The 20,087-nt window shown below is 43.0% G+C and overlaps 1 protein-coding gene and 1 pseudogene across 9 annotated transcripts in view; one reads left to right on the forward strand and one right to left on the reverse strand.

Annotated features, from left to right (window-relative positions):
* The window catches only part of GLB1 (galactosidase beta 1), a 139,746-nt gene that overhangs the window by 110,379 nt on the left and 9,280 nt on the right, over window positions 1-20,087 (reverse strand). For 8 of the 9 annotated variants that reach the window (XR_010155558.1, XR_002943096.3, XR_010155557.1 and 5 more), the window contains exons 2-3: window positions 3,927-4,096; window positions 205-355 (exon numbers count right to left, since the gene is read on the reverse strand). Coding sequence is in view for 5 of the 9 variants with exons in the window: in XM_016940638.4 (XP_016796127.1) it covers window positions 205-355; window positions 3,927-4,096 (321 nt within the window). In the remaining 4 variants the exon portion in view is untranslated. The remainder of the gene's footprint in view (window positions 1-204; window positions 356-3,926; window positions 4,097-20,087) is intronic. The other variant, XM_016940639.4, reaches the window with a different exon arrangement.
* On the forward strand, window positions 8,112-9,091 carry LOC104005515 (small ubiquitin-related modifier 2-like; annotated as a pseudogene).

Genomic DNA, 20,087 nt, shown 5'->3' on the forward strand with positions numbered 1-20,087 from the left:
GACCACCAAGAGGAGAGCCCATGCCCTGACCCTGGCCTGTTTCTCTCTGCCTGGGCACCTTGCCAAGGTAAAAGACACCTGTGCTGGGTGCAGTCCCAGGCCCCATGCTCTCTGGAATGCAGGTCTGCTTTAATTCTCTTTGCCCCAGAGCTGCTGCCTGCCAGCTCACACACACCAGGTAGAGCCCAGTCTAGCCACACTCACCATTTCCCACTCTGCACAGATGTAGGGCCCGGGCCTCAGGATAACCAGCAGTCCCAGCTCATGAGCCAGCCGAAGAAAATATTCCACATCATGGTCCTCAGAAAACTGGTACTGTCCTGGCCAGGGCTCATGAAAGTTCCAGGGCACATACCTGCCAAGACACACACAGCCCCTTCCTGGATACTTGGCAGAGTCAAGAAGAAGGAAGGGTGGGGAAAGGGCCTCATTAGGACTATTGCTAACACATGGATAAGAGGGAGAAGGCGCTTTGAAAGAAAAATTATCCAAGGCTGGGCACAGTGGCTCAGGCCTCTAATCCCAGCACTCTGGGAAGCCACGGTGGGTGGATGGCTTGAGCCCAGGAGTTTGACCCTAGCCTGGAAAACATGGTGAAACCCTGTCTCTACAAAAAACACAAAAAAATTAGCCAGGGTGTATGCCTGTGGTCCCAGTTACCCTGGAGGCTTGAGGTGGAGGTTTGCTTAAGCTAGGGAGGTTGAAGCTGCAGTGAGCTGTGATTGTGCCACTGCACTCCAGACTGGATGACAGAGTGAGACCCTGTGTCAAAATACAGAAAGAAAAGAAAAGAAAAATTATCCAGAATTTGGATATAAGGCAAAAGGGTGACTGCATTTCCTTTCCATGTTATAATGGAGGACTGTCCAATGGGCCCACTAAGGCTTCCTTCATTCTCCAGGGGAGATATTTTGTTTGACTTACTATTTACTATTGATTAAGGGAAGAACTTTGAAGTTACAGATTAATTTGTAGATTATTGCCTGGGAGAGAAACAAATGATTGTCATACAGAGAAGACAACTCTAAAGGTTACTTTTTCATTCATTGCCCTTTATGATACTAACCAGTTTTATCTCTAAAGATAACTTTATTTGAACATGACTTTCTTGACTGACTGTAAACCTCCCTTCCTCAAATTCTCCTTTGAATTAGCTTTACCATCTAGCTAGTTTCCTCAGTAATAAGTTAAATAAATTTTTAAAAACTTTTATTTTAGGTTCAGGGGTACATGTGCAGGTTTGTTATACAGGTAAATCGCATGTCATGGGGGTTTGGTGTACAGATTATTTAGTCACCCAGATAATCTGCCTAGTACACGATAGGGGTATTCACCCTCCTCCCACCCTCCACCCTCAAGTAGGCCCCATTGTCTGTTGTTCCCTTCTTTGTGTCCATATGTACTCGATGTTTAGCTACCACTTATAAGTGAGAACATGTGGTATTTGGTTTTCTGTCCCTGTGTTTGCTCAGGATAATAGCCTCCAGCTGCATCCAGTTTGCTGTAAAGGACATGATCTCATTCTTTTTTGTGATTTTTGTAGTATTCCATGGTGTATATGTACCACATTTTCTTTCTCCAGTTAAATAAATTTCTGACATATGTCCATTATATACTTGTTTGTAAGTCAGGTTTTTAGCTTTTTATAATTATATTTTGCATAAATAATTGAATTGAGGTGCTCTGTGGAAGGGGAAAGAGCTCAAAAATCCAGTATCCTACATAAATTTCTAAACTGTCTATAGAGAAAGATATGGTGTAGAACCATAAACCACAGGACACATAGACCTTCCCGTTTGGCAGCCTCTTGGGAGGGGCCTTGTTATGAATTTTTACAGCAGCTCCCCAAGCTAGTCAGACTTCATGGGGACACTTCTTAAAATCAACAACAACAACAGAAAACTCCAGAGTTATATCAGCACTAATTCCTATTACATAAAAATTATAGCTGGGCACAGTAGCTCTCTTCTGTAATCCCTGCACTCTGGGAGGCCAAAGCAGTAGGATCGCTTGAGTCCAGGAGTTGAAGACCACCATGGGAAACATAGTGAGACCTCATCTCTAAAAACAAACCAAAACAAAAAAATTAGCTGGTGTGGTAGCAGTGCCTGTAATCCCAACTACTCAGGAGGCTGAGGCGGGAGGATCACCTGAGCCCACTTTAAGGTTTCAGTGAACTATGATTGAGCCACTACATTCCAGCCAGGTGACAGAGCAAGACCCCAGCTCTAAAAAATTGTTTTAATAAATAAAAATAAAAATTATATATGCCCATGTAAGGCTTAGGAAAAATACGAATATTTTGCTGAAAAGTAGTAAGAGACATATTTATTTTTTGAAGAAATAATTTTTAGTACGTGTAGGAAAAACTCCAAGCCCTAGATCCTCTGACAAAAGATTTTGTCAGGAATCATGTGGCAGGAGGTAAAATGACAAAACCTTCTACCAGCTCCTCTGTCTACCTACAGACAGCATGGGATACAAAGTTAAATATGGAGCCATCCATTACCATCACAAAGCTCTCTTTGAAGACCCTGGGTTGTGTCATTTTGCGTGTGTGTGATCCCATGATTTCAGGGTTCCCTGGAACAGTCTTGGTCTTCCAGAACTCATTGTCGGAATTATAAACAGGTGAACTTGGGTTCACTCTGCCAGTGGCCTTAGAACCAGAATAATGAGTGCGTTCTCCCTAACTATCTATCTTCGGAATCTGCCTCTGGGTTTTCTCACTCTTCATCTTTGAGAAGTTATCAGCAATCCACATCGGCACTGCAAAAGCCAGAGCAGCCAGCCACACCAACTTTCTTGCCTGTTAGTTAGTTACTTTGCAATAGCAAAAGAGATGCAGAGAGATAGCTATTGGGATAATTCTATACCCTGAAGTTATACAATTACCGCAGCAGAACCACAAAGCCAAACTGGGTTTCAGAAATCTACCTAAGCACAAGGCTTATTCTGTTATTGGGGCTCAGAAAACAATACCCCAAAGTATGGCACCTTGGCATGCTAAGTACTTTGAACTAAAGGAGATTGGAAGGCCTTAGAAGCAAATCTTCTTTCTCTGACCTTCTCCTGCTCTTCTGTTGCCCACCCCCCCTTCTCCCCTGAAGCAAGTCAAACCAGAATTCATCTTCCCCAGTGTGGGTCATAGAAATTAGAACCCCTCTCTCCTAAAGCAAGCCAGAAAACCTAGAAAGGTCACTTCTCCCTTCTCCCTTCTAGACCCTCATTGCAGAGGGGTCCTGCTCCATACCCAGAAGGAAGGAATGCCACCCAGAAAGGCCAAGAAGAATCTGTTGAGGCAGGCCTTGAGGGTTTCCCACTTCAGTCTACTACCATTAGGTCAGAACCTTTCATGGAATCTAAGTGTAAAAAGTTTTCCTTGGGTCTTCTTTTCTGAAGACTCTCATGTCAGATAAAACTTACATATCTGTTATGCTTTTCTCCTGTTAACCTAGCTTTTTGTATGCCTACAGCCATACCTGTGCTCAGCTGCCTGCAAGCCTTCCCTTCCCTTCAAATACTAGCTGAATCTCTGACCAAAGATATGGCCTTGGGCAAATTTCAGTTTCACCAGCTATAAACAGGAACAATAATACCTATCTCGAGGAAATGGAATCATTAGTATAAAGTGCCCTGTATCTGGTAAGTGCTCGATCATTGTTACTTCTGTTTGCTTCCCCCATCCTTTGCCTTTTTAAGCTATTTATTTAATGATTTCTGATGATTAAAATTGAAGATTGGAAGAAGTAGTTAATTATTTGAAAAAGGGCCAGTCCGGCTCATGACAAGCCCCTCCCAGAACATCACACTGGACCATTTCCCATTTCTGAGCAATAAAATAGCCACCCTGAGAAATACAGTTGTATCCTCTCTCCAGAGTGGGTGTTCAGGCCTAGGTGAGAGCCACATGCCCTCCTACTTACGTCTGGATGGCGTTCAGCCCAGCCATCTTCATCTTCAGCAGCCGGTCCTTCCAGTAGAAGCGGGGCACACGGGAGTAGTGAATGCTTCCTGAGATGTAGCGAAATGGCTGGCCATCCTTGAGGAAGCAGTCCCGGCTATAGTCAATTTCAAACATCCTCTGGGTGGCATTCTACAGAGCAAGGATGGAGTCACATGAGAACTTCCACCTTCTGCATTTCAGAAGCCGATCCTTTGACAGTAGCAAGTGACTCTCTGCCTATTTAATTTGTATAATGTGCTGATGGACTTAATGCTTGTTTTCTGAGCTATCATACAAACCATTGCTAAGCCAGGTCCACCAGGGGTACTCAGGTAAGAGAAATCATCGAAGAGGATCCACATGCAGGATTCCATAAGGCTTAGCTTCTAGAGGCCAGCACTGAGCTGACAATCAGTGGCTGAGATGATATTCCACTGGGCTGTTCATGGGGCTGGGGAACATCACAGACACACACGCATGCACACACACCGTTGTTGCTGTGACCTGCCTGAGAACTGGATGCACCTCAATAACAATGTCACTGGGATAACCAAGACCCATTAAGAAAATTCTAAGTGTAAAATACAGGGCAAAAAGCAATGGATTAAAACTCCAGAGCCTGACGCCCCATCCTAGATATTGCTCTGAATCCCACAGTGACCTGGATAAGTCCCATCTCTAACCCTACCTCTCTTCATCCATAACTATCCAGGGTATTAGACTAAAAGAACTTTAAGGCATTTAAGGCAATATTTTTTTTTTTTTTTTTTTTTGAGACGGAGTCTCGCTCTGTCGCCCAGGCTGGAGTGCAGTGGCGCGATCTCGGCTCACTGCAAGCTCCGCCTCCCGGGTTCACGCCATTCTCCTGCCTCAGCCTCCCGAGTAGCTGGGACTACAGGCGCCCGCTACCACGCCCGGCTAATTTTTTGTATTTTTAGTAGAGACGGGGTTTCACCGTGTTAGCCAGGATGGTCTCGATCTCCTGACCTCGTGATCCGCCCGCCTCGGCCTCCCAAAGTGCTGGGATTACAGAAGGCAATATTTTTAAAATTGTGGGCCGTGACCTGATTTGTGAATAATAAACTCATTTTTGGTGGCAATAAGCATCTTTTAAAAATGAAAGAATTGTCCAGGCATGATGGCTCACACCTGTAATCCCAGAACTTTGGGAGGCCAAGGCAGGTGGATCACCTGAGGTCAGGAGTTCAAGAGCAGCCTGGCCAACATGGTGAAACCCCATCTCTACCAAAAATACAAAAATTAGCCGGGCATGGTGGTGCACGTCTGTAATCCCAGCTACTTGGGAGGCTGAGACACAAAAATCGCTTGAACCCGGGAAGCGGAGGTTGCAGTGAGCTGAGATCACACCACTGCTCTCCAGCCTGGGCGACAGAGCGAGACTCTGTCTCAAAAAAATAATAAAATAAATAAAAATAAAAATCAAAGAATAGCAGGCACCGTTGCTTATGCCTATAATCCTAGCACTTTGAGAGGCCAAGGTTGGAGGATCACTTGAGCTAAGGAGTTCGAGACCAGCCTAGGCAATTCAGCGAGGCCTCGTCTCTACAAAAAAACAAACAAACAAACAAAAATGAAGCAGGCTTGGTGGCACACGCCTATGGTCCCAGCTACTTGGGAGGCTGAGGTGGGAGGACTGCTTGAGCCCAGAAGGTTGAGAGTGCAGTGAACCGTGTTCATGCCACTGCACTGCAGCCTGGGTGACAGAGCAAGACATTGTCTCAAAAAAAAAAAAAAAAAAAAAAGGCAAGAAAGAAAATAGAGGCTGGGTGCGGTGGCTCACGCCTGTAATCCCTGCACTTTGGGAGGCTGAGGCAGGTGGATCACGAGGTCAGGAGATCGAGAGCATCCTGGCCAACATGGTGAAACCCCGTCTCTACCAAAAAAAAAAAAAAAAAAAATAGCTACTCAGGAGACTGGGGCAGGAGCATCGCTGGAACCGGAGAGGTGGAGGTTGCGGTGAGCCGAGATCATGCCACTGTACTCCAGCCCGGTGACAGAGCGAGACTCCATCAAAAGAAAGAAAGAGAAAGAGTATATTACACATAGTAAAGTATTACTTTATAAAACTTTTGTTATATATACATATGTGGAGTTGTATATGTATGCATGTATATTTGGTTGCAATGTAAGATTTATTTCTATCAAGCACGATTTTAAGAAACACTGTTTTGGGGTCACTTCAGGAGCCAAAATGTTAGGATTTTGAAAGGCAAGACCTCAACGGGTGGTGGGGGTGGGGGTTCAACTGTTAAGCCGAGTGGAACACTGCCCTCTGGTGGATAAGGCAGCAACAGGCCACAGGTGCCAAGAGAACCAGGGTTTTAAGAAGCCAACTAACTAGTGCTTTCCATTATGGGTCAGATTCCTTGTGCATCTTTAGGCTTTCAAAGGTCACAATACTAGCTCTAGTCACAGTAGCATCATAGTCCATGGTGGCTTTGGGGGTTGCCCTTGAAGCTGTATTTGGAAGCAACTGTGGCAGCATGAGTCCTAGATCACACATGCCTGAAATCCAACTGGGGAGCGGAAGTTAAACAACTCAGAGAAGAATTCATAGGGGCAAATGGAGAGCTTTACTGTAAGTGAATTACATCTCAATAAAGCTAAATAAACAAAAACAACTAAGAATCATTTTTAAAAGGGCAAGTGGCAATTTAACATCACTTTATTCTTCTAGTAAATAAGGCTTTAATTTCTGTTCAAAGGAAAAGTCTCCTAAACTCACAAAAATAGAAAAATTATTTCTTACACCAGGTGTCTCAACGGATGCTCTTGAAAACATTCTCATAGTATATACATGGCTAAGTGTCAAATAAGTGTTCCTCACAAGTTTCCTAAGTTCAAAGGTGGCCCATGAGGTGGGAACATTCATTAGACAGGTAGAAAGGAGACCAAGCAACTTCTGGCAGAATTCGGAAAAGGGTACAGCTGTTTGAAATCCACCTGTCTAAGTGAAAAAGTTCAGAGGAGCAGGAGATAAGGCTGGGAAAAAATGATGGTGGGAGACAATGGAATCTGCCCTTTGTCCCATACATGGTGGGACACTGTCTCTACCCTCCAATGACCTCAAAGTCTAGTCTAAATATCTCCCTACCATCCATTTACAAATATAGTATTACCAAGCACCTCCTACATGCTGAGTAATCACAGACAAGAACCACACAGATGTGGCCACAACCCATATGAAGCTTCCATCTAGCCTAGAAGAAACCCAAGGGTTAACACAGTGAGGTCGAGGTGGTAAAGTAAGGGTTAGAGCAGAATGCTGCAGCAGAAATAAATGGCAGGGAACCCAGGCATGGCGGGGTTGAGGGAAGGGGCAAGGGCAAGTTTCTCAAAGGAAGAAACACCCCAAACTGTGTTTCTCAATCTTGGCTGCACAGCAAAATCATCTACGCAAGCTTTTAAAAATAGCAAAGTTCTTTGGGAGGCCAAGGCAGGTGGATCACGAGGTCGGGAGATCGAGACCATCCTGGCTAACACAGTGAAACCCCCTCTACTAAAAATAAAAAAAAAAAATTAGCCGGGCGTGGTGGTAGGTGCCTGTAGTCCCAGCTACACAGGAGGCTGAGGCAGGAGAATGGTGTGAACCTGGGAGGTGGAGCTTGCAGTGAGCCGAGATCGTGCCACTGCACTCCAGCCTGGGCGACAGTGCGAGACTCTGTCTCAAAAAAAAAAAAAAAAAAAAAAAAAAGCAAAGTTGACCTCACCCCCAGACATTCATGTTTTAATTGGCCTTGGGAGGAACCCAGACATTGGAATTTCTTAAAGCTGCCTAGATGATGTAATGTGCAGCCAAGGTTGAGAACCACTGGCCTGAGCCAAGGCCTAGGATGAAGCGAAGTTAGCCATGGGGGAAGGTGACACAGATGGAGAAAACTGCGTGTGAGGCCTGGGGGAGGGAGGGCAGGACTACAGGCCAGGAGCCACAGAGCCTCAATATAGTTGAAACATGGCAGCTGCTGAGGCAGAGGAGGAGGCCAGGGCCAGATCGAATGAGCCCTGAAGTCCAGATTCAAGGGCCCGGATTTTATGCTGAGAGCCATGGAGAGCAACTGAAATGAAAGAATGATAGGACCAGATATGTGTTTTCAAATGTTTGGCTTTTTCCTGAACGGGCAAAAAAGGCAGAAGAGATGTGGCTATGGCCCACGGTGGTGACAATGAGGTGGGCAGGAGGCAGAAGGAGGACATTCCAGGATGGTGGCCAGTTAGATGTGAGGCACAGGCGCGAACCTGAAGAGGCTCCCACTGTTCTTGGGGAGAAATCTGAGTGTCAAAATGAGAGACAGAGAGAGCAAGCGTGTGAGAGACTTAAGAGATATATCAATTTAAAAAATATGACTACGTGTATATTAACACCTATCAGTTCATCGTAATACACAGGGAGAAAAAATTCATTGGTCACTTTTGGAGACTGCTAGAGTACCAACTCATTACTATGAAAAGTGATAAATACAGAGAAAGAGGCAAGCAGTTTACTTCCCCTTCACATAAAAACTGTATTTCAGGGTTATCAAAACATTGACAATGGAAAATTCTCCACTGGATCCCAGTTAATTAAATACAGAAGGGCCCGGACACAATGGCTCATGCCTGTAATCCCAGCAATTTGGGAGGCCAAGGCAGGAGAATTGCTAGAGCCCAGGAGTTCAAGACCAGTCTGGGGAACATGGTGAGACCCTGTCTCTCTAAAAAAAAAAATTAAAATTAGTGTCTCCCTCATCCACTGCTGCCGCCTCCTCCTTCTCCCACTCCTGTTGCTGCTTGCGTGCTCATTCGGTGCAGTCTTGGTACCTCTTTTGTGAAGCGGCAGCTGAGACTTAGGCGCTTGCCGTGGCAGATGAAAAGCCCAAGGAAGGAATCAAGACTGAGAACAAAGATCATATTAATTTGAAGGTGGCAGGGCAGGAGGGTTCTGTGGTGCAGTTTAGGATTAAGAGGCATACACCACTTAGTAAACTAATGAAAGCCTGTTGTGAACGATAGGGATGGTCAATGAGACAGATCAGATTCCAATTTGACAGGCAACCAATCAATGAAAGAGACACACCTGCTCAGTTGGAAATGGAGGATGAAGATACAACCGATGTGTTCCAACAGCAGACAGGGGGTGTCTACTAAAAAGGGAACCTCCCACTTCACTCCAGAACTCTGTTCTTTACAGACCAAGATCACACTCTCAATTAGAAAACTGCAATTTGGTTCTACCACATCCTGACTACTACAGTACAGTTTTCTCTATTCTTTCATTTCCCCCTTCCCCATTCCTTTATTGTACATAAAGTAACTGGTAAATGTGCACAAGTATATTGCTTTTTTTTTTTTAACTAAACAGCCAATGGTACGTTTTGATTGATATCAAGTGGAGATGAGATGGGGAAAAATACCGATTCTGTAAAAATACTCCCTTTTCTTCATTAGTGGCATGCTCATTCAGCTCTTATCTTTATATTTCAGTAAGTTATTTTGCTGTTTTAACAAAAAAAAACATAAAAATCCTTGCATACTTTATTCAATTGTAGAATGTTAATGTTTTTCATTTATCATTGTAAAACCAAGGACAATTTTATAACTTTGTTGTACATAGTTGTTAAATGTAGGGCAATTTGTCTTTAAGTAGGGATAAATTAGTCTAAAAAAAAAAAGGAATCCTAGATAGTTTTTCCTTCAAGTCAAGAAGCTTGTTGTTTAAACTTCTTGTTTAAAATAAATAAACAAGCAAAATTAGCCGGTGTGGTGGCAGGCACCGGTAGTCTTAGCTACTCAGGAGGTTGAGGCAGGAAGATTGCTCGAGCCCAGGAGGTCAAGGCGATGGTGAGATGTGATAGGGCCACTGCAGTCCAGCCTGGGTGACAGAGAGGGACCCTGTCTCAAAATAACAATAAATGCAGAAGGAATAAAAGCATCTGAAAAACACCTTTTCCCCAACACTTAGTGAAATGGATTTAAGCTATAATCATCAATAGATGCTAAAACCATTAGAAACACTGATGGAAATTGTGTGAAGGATTGGGCATATTTTTTGTGCTCCATCTGCTCAATTTCAGCCTCAATAAAAGTGGAATAGCCAGACATTATGTCTCTCATGTTATGATTTAACACGAAGTACAGTCTCATCTAGAAAGTAGTCCTCATTATTGAATCAAAATCACAATTGAACCCGAATCTAATAATACCATAAGGAAGCAATAAGCCAAATCCAAAATGTGGGACATTTTAAAAGTCCAATGATTCAGTTGTTCCAACAAATCAATGGTATTAAAAGAAAGAAAGGGAGTATTATTTGGAAATGAAAGAACTTCAGAGGAATAATGGCCTAATGATTGCATTAGATCATTATATGTGATATGATATGTGTAATAAGGTATGATACAATATTCGTAATATGAAATGATACGATATTCATTAGGTCAGTGTGAACCTGGTTTGGATCCTAATTCTTTTATTTTTATTACTTTTTATTTACTATTATAATTTTTAAAGATTTTTTGGATACAGGGTCTTGCTCCGTCACCCAGGCTGGAGTGCAATGGCTCAATCATATCTCATGGCAGTCTTGAACTCCTGGGTTCAAGCGATTCTCCTGCCTCAGCAAACTATGGCATATGTATATGATAGACTACTACTCAGCAATAAAAAAGAACAAACTACTGGTATTTGTAATAATGTAGATAAATCTCAAAAATGTTGAGAGAAAGAAGCCTTACACAATTGGGTTCATACTGCATGAACCTATTTATATGAAGTCCTGGGAAAGGCAAATCTAATCTATGGTGGAAGAAAAAATCAGAACAGTTAATTCTGGGAGAGTAGAGGTAGGTATTGCCTGGGAAGGGACGTGAGGGAACTTTCTGGGGTAATGGTAATATTCCATAGCTAGATAAGGGTTTTGGATTATGCAGGTGTAGGCATTTGTTAAAACTCATCAAATGGTACGTTTAAGATATGTGCATTTCATTGTATGTAAATTTTACCTTGGGAGAAAAAGGGGCTACTAACAAACGCTGACTGCTAGTTAATGATATGCCTACTGAAGTATTTATTTTAGCAAGAGGAGGGCATTGATATCTGCAACTTATTTTGAAATACATCCAAAAAATAAGATGAATTGATAGATGGAGGAATGGACTGATAGTAATATGTTAATGGTATAATCTTTCAACCCTCTCTGAAAAATTTTCCTAGCAAAATGTTGACACAAATAAAAATGCAGACTGATAAAATGAATTATGGTTTATATTGTATGTGTATTGTACATGCATGTTTGTATATATACAAATACACATACATGATCAAACGTTACGCAGCTCTGGAGAGTATGTAGCCCTTGCCATTGTGAAATGATCTCCGATGGATATCCCAGCACTTTGGGAGGGATATAGGGTGAAAAGAGAAGGCAGAGGAGAGAGTTTTTTGTTTTTGAGTCAGGGTCTTTCTTGCTCAGTTGCTCTGGCTGGAGTGCAGCAGCATGATCATGGCTCACTGCAGCCTTGACCTCCTGGGCTCAAGCGATCCTCCCACCTCTGTTCCCAAGTAGATGGGACCACAGGGGTGCGCCACCATGCTCAGTTAATAATTTTCAAATTTTCTGTAGAGATAGGATCTCACTATGTTGCCCAGGCTGGTCTCCAACTGCTGGCCTCAAGCAATCCTCCCACCTCACGATCGCAAAGTTCTGGGATTACTGGCGTGAGCCACTGTGCCCAGCCTGAAAACTGTTTTTTTTGTTGTTGTTTGTTTGTTTGTTTTTTGAGATGGAGTTTCACTCTTGTGGCCCAGGCTGGAGTGCAATGGCACAGTTTCAGCTCACTGCAACCTCCGCCTCCCCAGTTCAAGCAATTCTCCTGCCTCAGCCTCCTGCCCCCACACCCGGCTAATTTTTGTATTTTTAGTAGAGACGGGGTTTCACCACGTTGGCCAGGCTGGTTTGGATCTCCTGACCTCAGGTAATCCGCCGCCTTGGCTTCCCAAAGTGCTGGGATTACAGACGTGAGCCACCGCGCCTGGTCTTTAAAAGTTTTTAAAAACATGCCTACATCAGCTGTAGCTCTGTGAATGGTCTTGTGCAAGCTCAGTATGCTTTGTGCTGATTGTCTCAACTCACACTCAGATCTCATGTCTTTTTGCCTTCCTGCCCCAACACTGGGGGAACGGGTTCAGCCCAGAAGTCCAGGAGCACCAGGCAGTCCATGCCCCTGAGGGCAACCTTCAGCCAATGAGGGACAAAGAGGGTGGAGAACTGCATTCTCTTGTTTTTTAGGCAAATAATTCTGGAGACACTTTGTGCACTTTTCAGGAGGTCTCAGAAGAATCATGTCCCGGTTCCCAGAGTGATAACTACAATATGCATTCTGACCCAGGCTGTCCCTTCTTTCCACCTGTCCCTTGCTCCTATGCTCTTGGATCACTTCTCAAACCACTTGCACCCAATGTTCTGCTTCTAGAGGGACCCAAAGTACGACCTTGGTACCAGGAGTGGCCTCAACAGCAGATCATCAGGATGTGAGTCTGCACCTTGTTGTCTCATGAATGTCAAATAGCAAGAACCTTATAGCTGGTGCTAAGTGGGGTGGTAACGCCTCAAAGACAAATACCAAGGCCCTCAACTCTGTGGGACTGGGAGGAGGCACGGAGAGAGGGGGAGCAGTTGGTATCTGCACTGGCTCCACCCCTGGAGCGGGGCAGAGGTGGGGGTCACTGGTCATTGAAAGGAGTGTGAGGTTAGCTGGCTTTTATTAACAGATTTGGAAGCTTTGAAGACAGTGACAGTTTGATGGGCTCAGGTGAGCCATCCACTCAGGGCATCCTATGAATATCAGAGGCTTCTGTGGCAATGTTTAAAGAGACTCACATCTCAGGCCAGAAAAGTAAGACCTAACTATGGGGGTCACTGGGAATGGATCTTGAGGGGGGAAATCCCAGGCCGGATATGGGGAAGTTACTGGTAGGGTGTATTCTCCCATGACCTATATTCTATTGGTAACAGCCCAGTCCCTATGCTGTTGGGAGGATCCTTGGAACCTAGACATGACGCTGGTCTACAGGAAATGAGGTGAGGATGCCAGGACTGCCTTGGCATCCTGAGAAAGGTATGGAATGGCTCAAGAGGTGGGAATGTAAAAAGGGTGACCAGAGACCCCACTACCTGGCTCTATTCCCCAGGAGAGCCCAGAGAACTCTCCCTTCAGGAAGGAAGGCACTGGTGAGGAGGGCCCTGGCATACTTGGGAAGCCCCCCCAGTGGGGCCATCCTCTGCAGGCAAGGGGCGCCCTAGTGTCGCTGGGGATGATGAGGTTCTGGCATAACCAGCATGGGACCGCTTAACCATCAGAAGCAGGAAGGCACAATTACCACAACAACCAGCAAGGTCACAGTGGCAACCAGGGTGTGCTGACCTGTGGACCAGGAGTGACCTTATGCAGTGGCTCATAAGCCACACGTTTCTGTGGGGTGAGTTGGCCAGGCAATCAGCAAGAGTACTGCTTGACATGTTTAAAAACTTGTGAGCAAAAGGCTGATGTCAACAACTGCATGGAAAATTGAGATTCCTTCATCCAATTCCCAGCTTTGAGCCAGTTCTCTAACATACAGTCAACAAAATTTGACGGAAGGTTGGATGGATCCCCTTGAGGAAGGATCCTGCATTACCACCCCAAGTCCACACAGTAAATATTCCTCCAATCCTTCCCAACAAGACTCAGGGTAACTGTGTCCTAAGAAAAGGGGCACCCCAAGGCCACCACCTTCTGAGGACTATTGGATACAGTCTGAACTGACATGGTAGCACCAGGGAACCTGAAATGCCATCACTCTCCCTTATCACTCTTAGGGAGGCCAGGGATAATGGGAGCCTTGGCCCCAGTCCTTTTCACAGAGAGTCCAACAAATCAGAGGATCCATCACACGGTTATTTCCGTGGCTATGAGTTCAAAGTGGGATGGTTTTACATAATGGCCTGCAGAACCCTCATCATGAGTAGGAGCCATCATGGATCAAGTGGAAGCTCTGGAACTGCCCACTCCCCACTCCCACTCAAGATAAATCTGAAGCAAGACCACAATCCTCTGGGAATTGTAGCTATTAGTGCCCCCTCCACAAAGACTTAAAGATCATTTCCATCATGTTCATTCAAATTGCCCGTGAGCCTCTGCCAGAAAAAACAGATCACGGTACATGATGGTGGCCACTTAATTGACCGAGTAGTAGCTCCAAAAGCAGCTACCACGTAGGTATGGGATTACCACTGGGACAGAACAACACAGCCTCTGATATTTGGTTTGCTATTAACGTTCTAATCTTTTCAAATCCTACTGATAAAAAGGATTGAAAACAGTTCGTGAGTGGGCAGGACAGCAGTATATTCTCCCTCTTGCCCGGGGCTGTGTCCACTGCCCTGCTGTATCACACGAGACCTGGACTGTCTGTGCATTCATGGACTGTCATGGTCTGAGAGATAAACACCACCATGTTATTTGAACCAGGAGAGCAGGGGACATGTCTCTGAAACAAAAACCTAGAAAAGCCACAGAGAGGAGATCAAGATGGACAGCTGCAGAAGCAGTATCACTTAAAAGACAGTTCATCATTGTTGACTGTCACAGCCAAAGTAAACAGGGACAGTCCACTTCATGGACCCAAGATGACCCCTCTCAAAAGTTACAGACCTAAAAAAAAGACCCAGCTTCCTTTGAGCTTCCTCTGAGCTGTGGCACTACTGACAGAAGGCGATCAAAAAAAGTGGGAATAGGCCAGGTACAGTGGCTCACGCCTGTAATCCCAGCACTTTGGGAGGCTGAGGCAGGTGGATCACCTGAGGTCAGGAGTTCGAGACCAGCCTGACCAACATGGCAAAACCTCATCTATACTAAAAATACAAAAATTAGCTGGGTGTGGTGGCATATGCCTGTAATCCCAGCTACTTGGAGGCTGAGGCAGAAGAATCCCTTGAACCTGGGAGGCAGAGGTTGCAGTGAGCCAAGATCGCGCCACTGCACTCTAGCCTGGGCAACAAGACTGAAACTCCGTCTCAAAAAAAAAAAAAAAAAAAAAAAAAAGTGGGAAGAGGAGGAAGAAAGGAAAAAGGAGACAGAGAGAGAGAAAACTGCCTTCAGAGTGTATTCCCCCCAAATGCAAATAATGCAAGATTTGACCTGTGTGCAAATTCTACCCTTCTAAATGAATTGGCGCAGGAATGCAATACTGAAGAGACATACTTTTATTTCATACTTGCAGGAGTATGGTAGCATCAGTATTTAGTGCATGAGGTCACAGAAAACTTATAAAAAGCAATTCCGAACAAACCAAAATTCATAACTTCTCAAGGCTCCCCGTTAACGCATCCAATACTGGAGGGAAAAAACCCAGCAGTACAAACAAAACACCAAATACGTATCAGGAACCTAATACTGGCCAATGTAATTTTTTAAAAAGTTATTTATTCAGTTTAGATTATTTCAGTAATAAATAAGCATCTCTTTTTTTAAAAAAATTAAACATAACACAATATTGACATCATCAGGTAATGTGAACATCCCCCAAGTTCCCTAATCCTCAGGACTAAAAGTAATTATATTTGCATTACTTGTGCACATTCCTTGACTACAGAAATAAAAGAAGCTCAGTGACATCACAGATTATGGGTCATGCTGATTATTTGAAGATGATCTGTCTTCAGGTCCTTCAGTATAACTCTGGTAAGCACCTACTCAGCAGATCTTAATCCCCAGCATCCTACACACCCCTACAACTCACCCCAGAGACTCAAGGGCCTGGGGAATTCCTGACACGAGCTGTTCAGCTCCAGGATGCCAGAGACCCAATCCTCTTAGCCTGCAAGCACCCTGAGGCTGAGGGAACATGGATAGAGGCAAGAGGAGAGGGAAGGGGATGGAAGGGTATTTGCATAACATGGGCTTCTCAGACCCTTCAGTTCATAGAACAAAGAGAAACAGAAGAAATATTTCAGGTGACTATGGGTCAAACCCTGATTACATCAGAACTAAGAGCCTTCCAAATACCACATGTCATGGAAGCACCATTCCATCAAATAGGCTGGAGAAGGAAAACAGGTGCAGGCAATGGTGATAATCTATATGGAGATGGCAGAATCTGTGGATAATCTGCTCTAGCTTATGCATTCGACTTTTATTAACTTTATGTTTTCATGCCTGCCTTGTGCCAAAAACATTTTTGTTCAGCATTCCAAAAGACTGGATAAAGAAGGCAAATCGCAATGGAAGAGGAGAAGCGAGCACAGCTTTGGACTGATTCCCAATCCTCAGGGACTCTGGACATGCACAGATTTAAATGTGCCCCCTCATCTCAGAGAAAAGGTAAATGTGCAGTTTAAAAAAATAAAAATTAAATTAAAAAATATGTAATTTCTTTAAAATTAAAAACATACAGACCTAACTTTCCACACTACATTGATCATATTTGGCCTAAGGATAAAAATACAGCTTAAACTGCATTCAGGGAAAAAAACAAAAGCAAACTGCATTCAGTAGACTTCATCTTAATAACCACATTGACATTACTATTTTGGTTCCATTACATATGTAGTAGGATAAAAGAAGTAAGTCACTACATTAGGTTACTAAGAACCAAATTTTTCAGTGTAAAAGAGAAACAGGCTGGGTGCAGTGGCTCATGCCTGTAATCCCAGCACTTTGGGAGGCTGAGGCGGGTGGATGGCTTGACCCCAGAAGTTCCAGCCTGGACAACAAAATGAGATCTCATCCCTATAAAAAATAAACAAAAGTTAGCTGGGTATGGTGGCACATGCCTGTGGTCCCAACTACTTGGGAGGCTGAGGTGGGAGGATTGCTTGAGCCCAGAATGGTTCAGGCTGCAGTGAGTAGTGATGGTGCCACTGCAGTCCAATCAGAGTGACAGAGCAAGAGTCTGTTTCAAAAAAAAGAGAGAGAGAGAAACAAACATAAAATCAAACAAAATTAAGAGCCCCATAATCAGGAGATACAGGAAAATCTCTGTACCTTCCACTCAATTTTGCTATAAGGCTAAAACTACTCTAAAAAATACAGTCCATTAAAAAACAATAAAATCCATAATCTCTTATTTGAATTGTATATACTAGTATACACTTATGATTTTTTTTCTCTCTAAAAAAGTATTGCATTTCCTAGCAATACCCAAAGACACAGTTTGGAAATGATATCAGCGGGTAGCAATCTAATCTAAGCAATCTAACCCATATAGCGCCTAAATTGTGATCTGCAAACATTTCCCACTAAAAGTAACCAAAGCTGCTTCTTCAAGAAATTAGTTAATCCAAGTCTGTGGCATAAGATGTACAAAACAGGGCTAGATTAAAAAAAAAAACAAACTATTAGGGTCTCATCAAAATGACAAGATGACAGGGCTCCAACCAGCTCAAGTGCAGTGGTTCACACCTGTAATCCCAGCATTTTGGGAGGCTGATTACAGGTTCACACCTGTAATCCCAGCATTTTGGGAGGCTGAGGACTGCTTGAGGCCAGGAGTTTGAGACCAGCCTGGGCAACAAAGAGAGACTCTGTCTCTACTAAAAAAAAAAAAAAAAGAGCCAGGAGTGGTGGTGGTGGTGCATGCCTGTAGTCCTAGCTACCTGGAGGCCAAAGTGAGTGTATCGCTTAAGCCCAGGAAATTGAGAGTGTAGTGAGTTACAGTCACACCACTGCACTCCAGCCTGAACAACAGAGCAAGACTAAGACTCTAAAAAGTAAAAAATGAAAAATGAAAAGGTCCCAACTGGCCAAAGATGGGCTATTTTGAGTATTAAAAGATGTAACACTTTGATGAACTAAAAAACATCAAATATATAAAATATCTAAATATCTAAATTCCTAACAATATTTCACCCACCCAGAAGAAAAGCTTATTGGTCATTCTTGGAGGTTGCTGTGGTATCAGATCATTATGCTATAAACTAAGGAATCAAGTGAAAGAATCTGGTATCTGTCTTGCCTTTGTTATAGGCTTTTTCAGAGTAACCACACAATTGATGAGGAGAGTTCTTTGTAAAGGATCCATAGCCAGTAAATGCAGGAAAAAAAGGGTAGAATTTTACAAATCACTATTTTGCAATCTTTAGTGAAATAATGACATTAGGCAACAATCACCAATGACTGCTGAAACATTAAATGGAAAGATAATGCGGAATTTTCTAGTGGAGGGATCAAGCTGACAACACCTGGACCAACAGGTCAATCTTAATATCAGTGAAGCAATGAATTCTTCCTACCCAAAAAGCGAAAAAGTTGAACCTGAATCCATCCAGCCTCTAGCTCTAACCTTTAGAGAGCTTTAGCTCTATGAGCTCACAGAAAATATGAACATGTTAAATGACACCAAAATCTAAAATGTATAAAATTTTAAGACATATGACCCAGATAACTTGAACAAATAAATGACAAAAAATAAGGAAAAGGGGATGTTATAGACTTAAGGAGACTGAAGAAATACACCACAGGCAAAATATAGACCTATTTTTAGATCCTGTTTCAAACAAAATAACTATAAAAAGACAATTCCATAAGAAGAAAAAAATAAACCCAAAGCTAGCAAAAGGAAATAAAATATTAGAGCAGAAATAAACAAAAGAGAATAGAAAGATAGTAGGAAAAAAAACAGTTGGTTTTTGAAAAAAAAATCAACAAAATTGAGAAACTTAACTAGATTTAAAAAAAGAAGATATAAATAAATCAGAAATGAAGAGGGGACATTATAACTGATGACACAGAAATAAAGGATTGTAAGAGAATAGCATGAACAACTGTATGCTAACAAATTGGATAACCTAGAAGATATGGATAAATTTCTAGGCACACCCAGCCCACCAAGACCGAATCATGAAGAAACAGAAAATCTATACAGACCAATAGCTATTAAAAAGATTGAATCAATCATCAAAAACCTCAAAGAGGCCAGGTACGGTGGCTCCCGCCTGTAATCCCAGCACTTTGGGAGGGGAAAGCGGCCAGATCACTTGAGGTCAAGAGTTTGAGACCAGCCTGGCCAACATGGTGAAACCCCGTCTCTACTAAAAATACAAAAATTAGCCGGGTGTGGTGGCGCGTGCCTGTGGTCCTGGCTACTTGGGAGGCTGAGGAAGGAGAATCGCTTGAACCTGGGAGGTGGAGGTTGCAGTGACCCAAGATCATGCCTCTGCACTCCAGCCTCGGCGACAGAGCAAGACCATGTCTCAGCATGTGCACGCACGCACGCACACACATACACACACACACACACACTCAAAGAAAAACCTAGAACCAGATGGCTTCACTGGAGAATTCTACCAAACATTTAAAGAAGAATTAATACCAATCCTCCTGAAACTCTTACAAAAGTTGAAGAGGAGGAACATTTCAAAATTTATTCTATGAGACCAATATTATTCTAATACCAAAGCCAGACAAATACACTACAAGAAAACTACAGAACAATAATATTCCTGGTGAATATTGATGCAAAAATCCTCAACAAAATACTAGTGAACTGAATTCAACAGTACATTAAAAGGATTATATACTATGATCAAGTGGGATTTATTCCTAAAATGCAAGAATGGTTTAACATATAAAAATCAATCAATATAATACACCAGATTAAGAGATTGAAGGGCAAAAACCACATGATAATCTAAATTGAGGCAGAGAAAGCATGACAAGATTCAACACCCTTTCATGATTAAAAAAACCAACAACTCAACAAATGCAAAATAGAAGAAAACTACCTCCACATCATAAAGCCCACATGTGAAAAGCCCATAGCTAACATCATATTCAATAGTGAAAGACTGCAAGCTTTTCCTCTAAGATCAGGAACAAGGCAAGATGTCTGTTTTTGCCACTTGTACTCAACATAGTTTTGGAAGTCCTAGTCAGAGCAACTAGGCAAGAAAGAAATAAAAGGCATTCAAATTAGAAAGGAGAAGTAAAATGATCTATTCACAGATGATATAATCTTAGATGTAGGAAACCCTAAAGACTACACACACACACACACACACACACACACACACACACACACACAGTTAGAACTAATAAATGAATTCAGCAAAGTTGCAGGATACAAAAAGCAACACACCAAAATCAGTTGCTTCTCTATACACTAAAAA

The sequence above is a fragment of the Pan troglodytes genome, chromosome 2, assembly GCF_028858775.2.
Source record: "Pan troglodytes isolate AG18354 chromosome 2, NHGRI_mPanTro3-v2.0_pri, whole genome shotgun sequence".
Lineage (NCBI taxonomy): Eukaryota > Metazoa > Chordata > Mammalia > Primates > Hominidae > Pan > Pan troglodytes.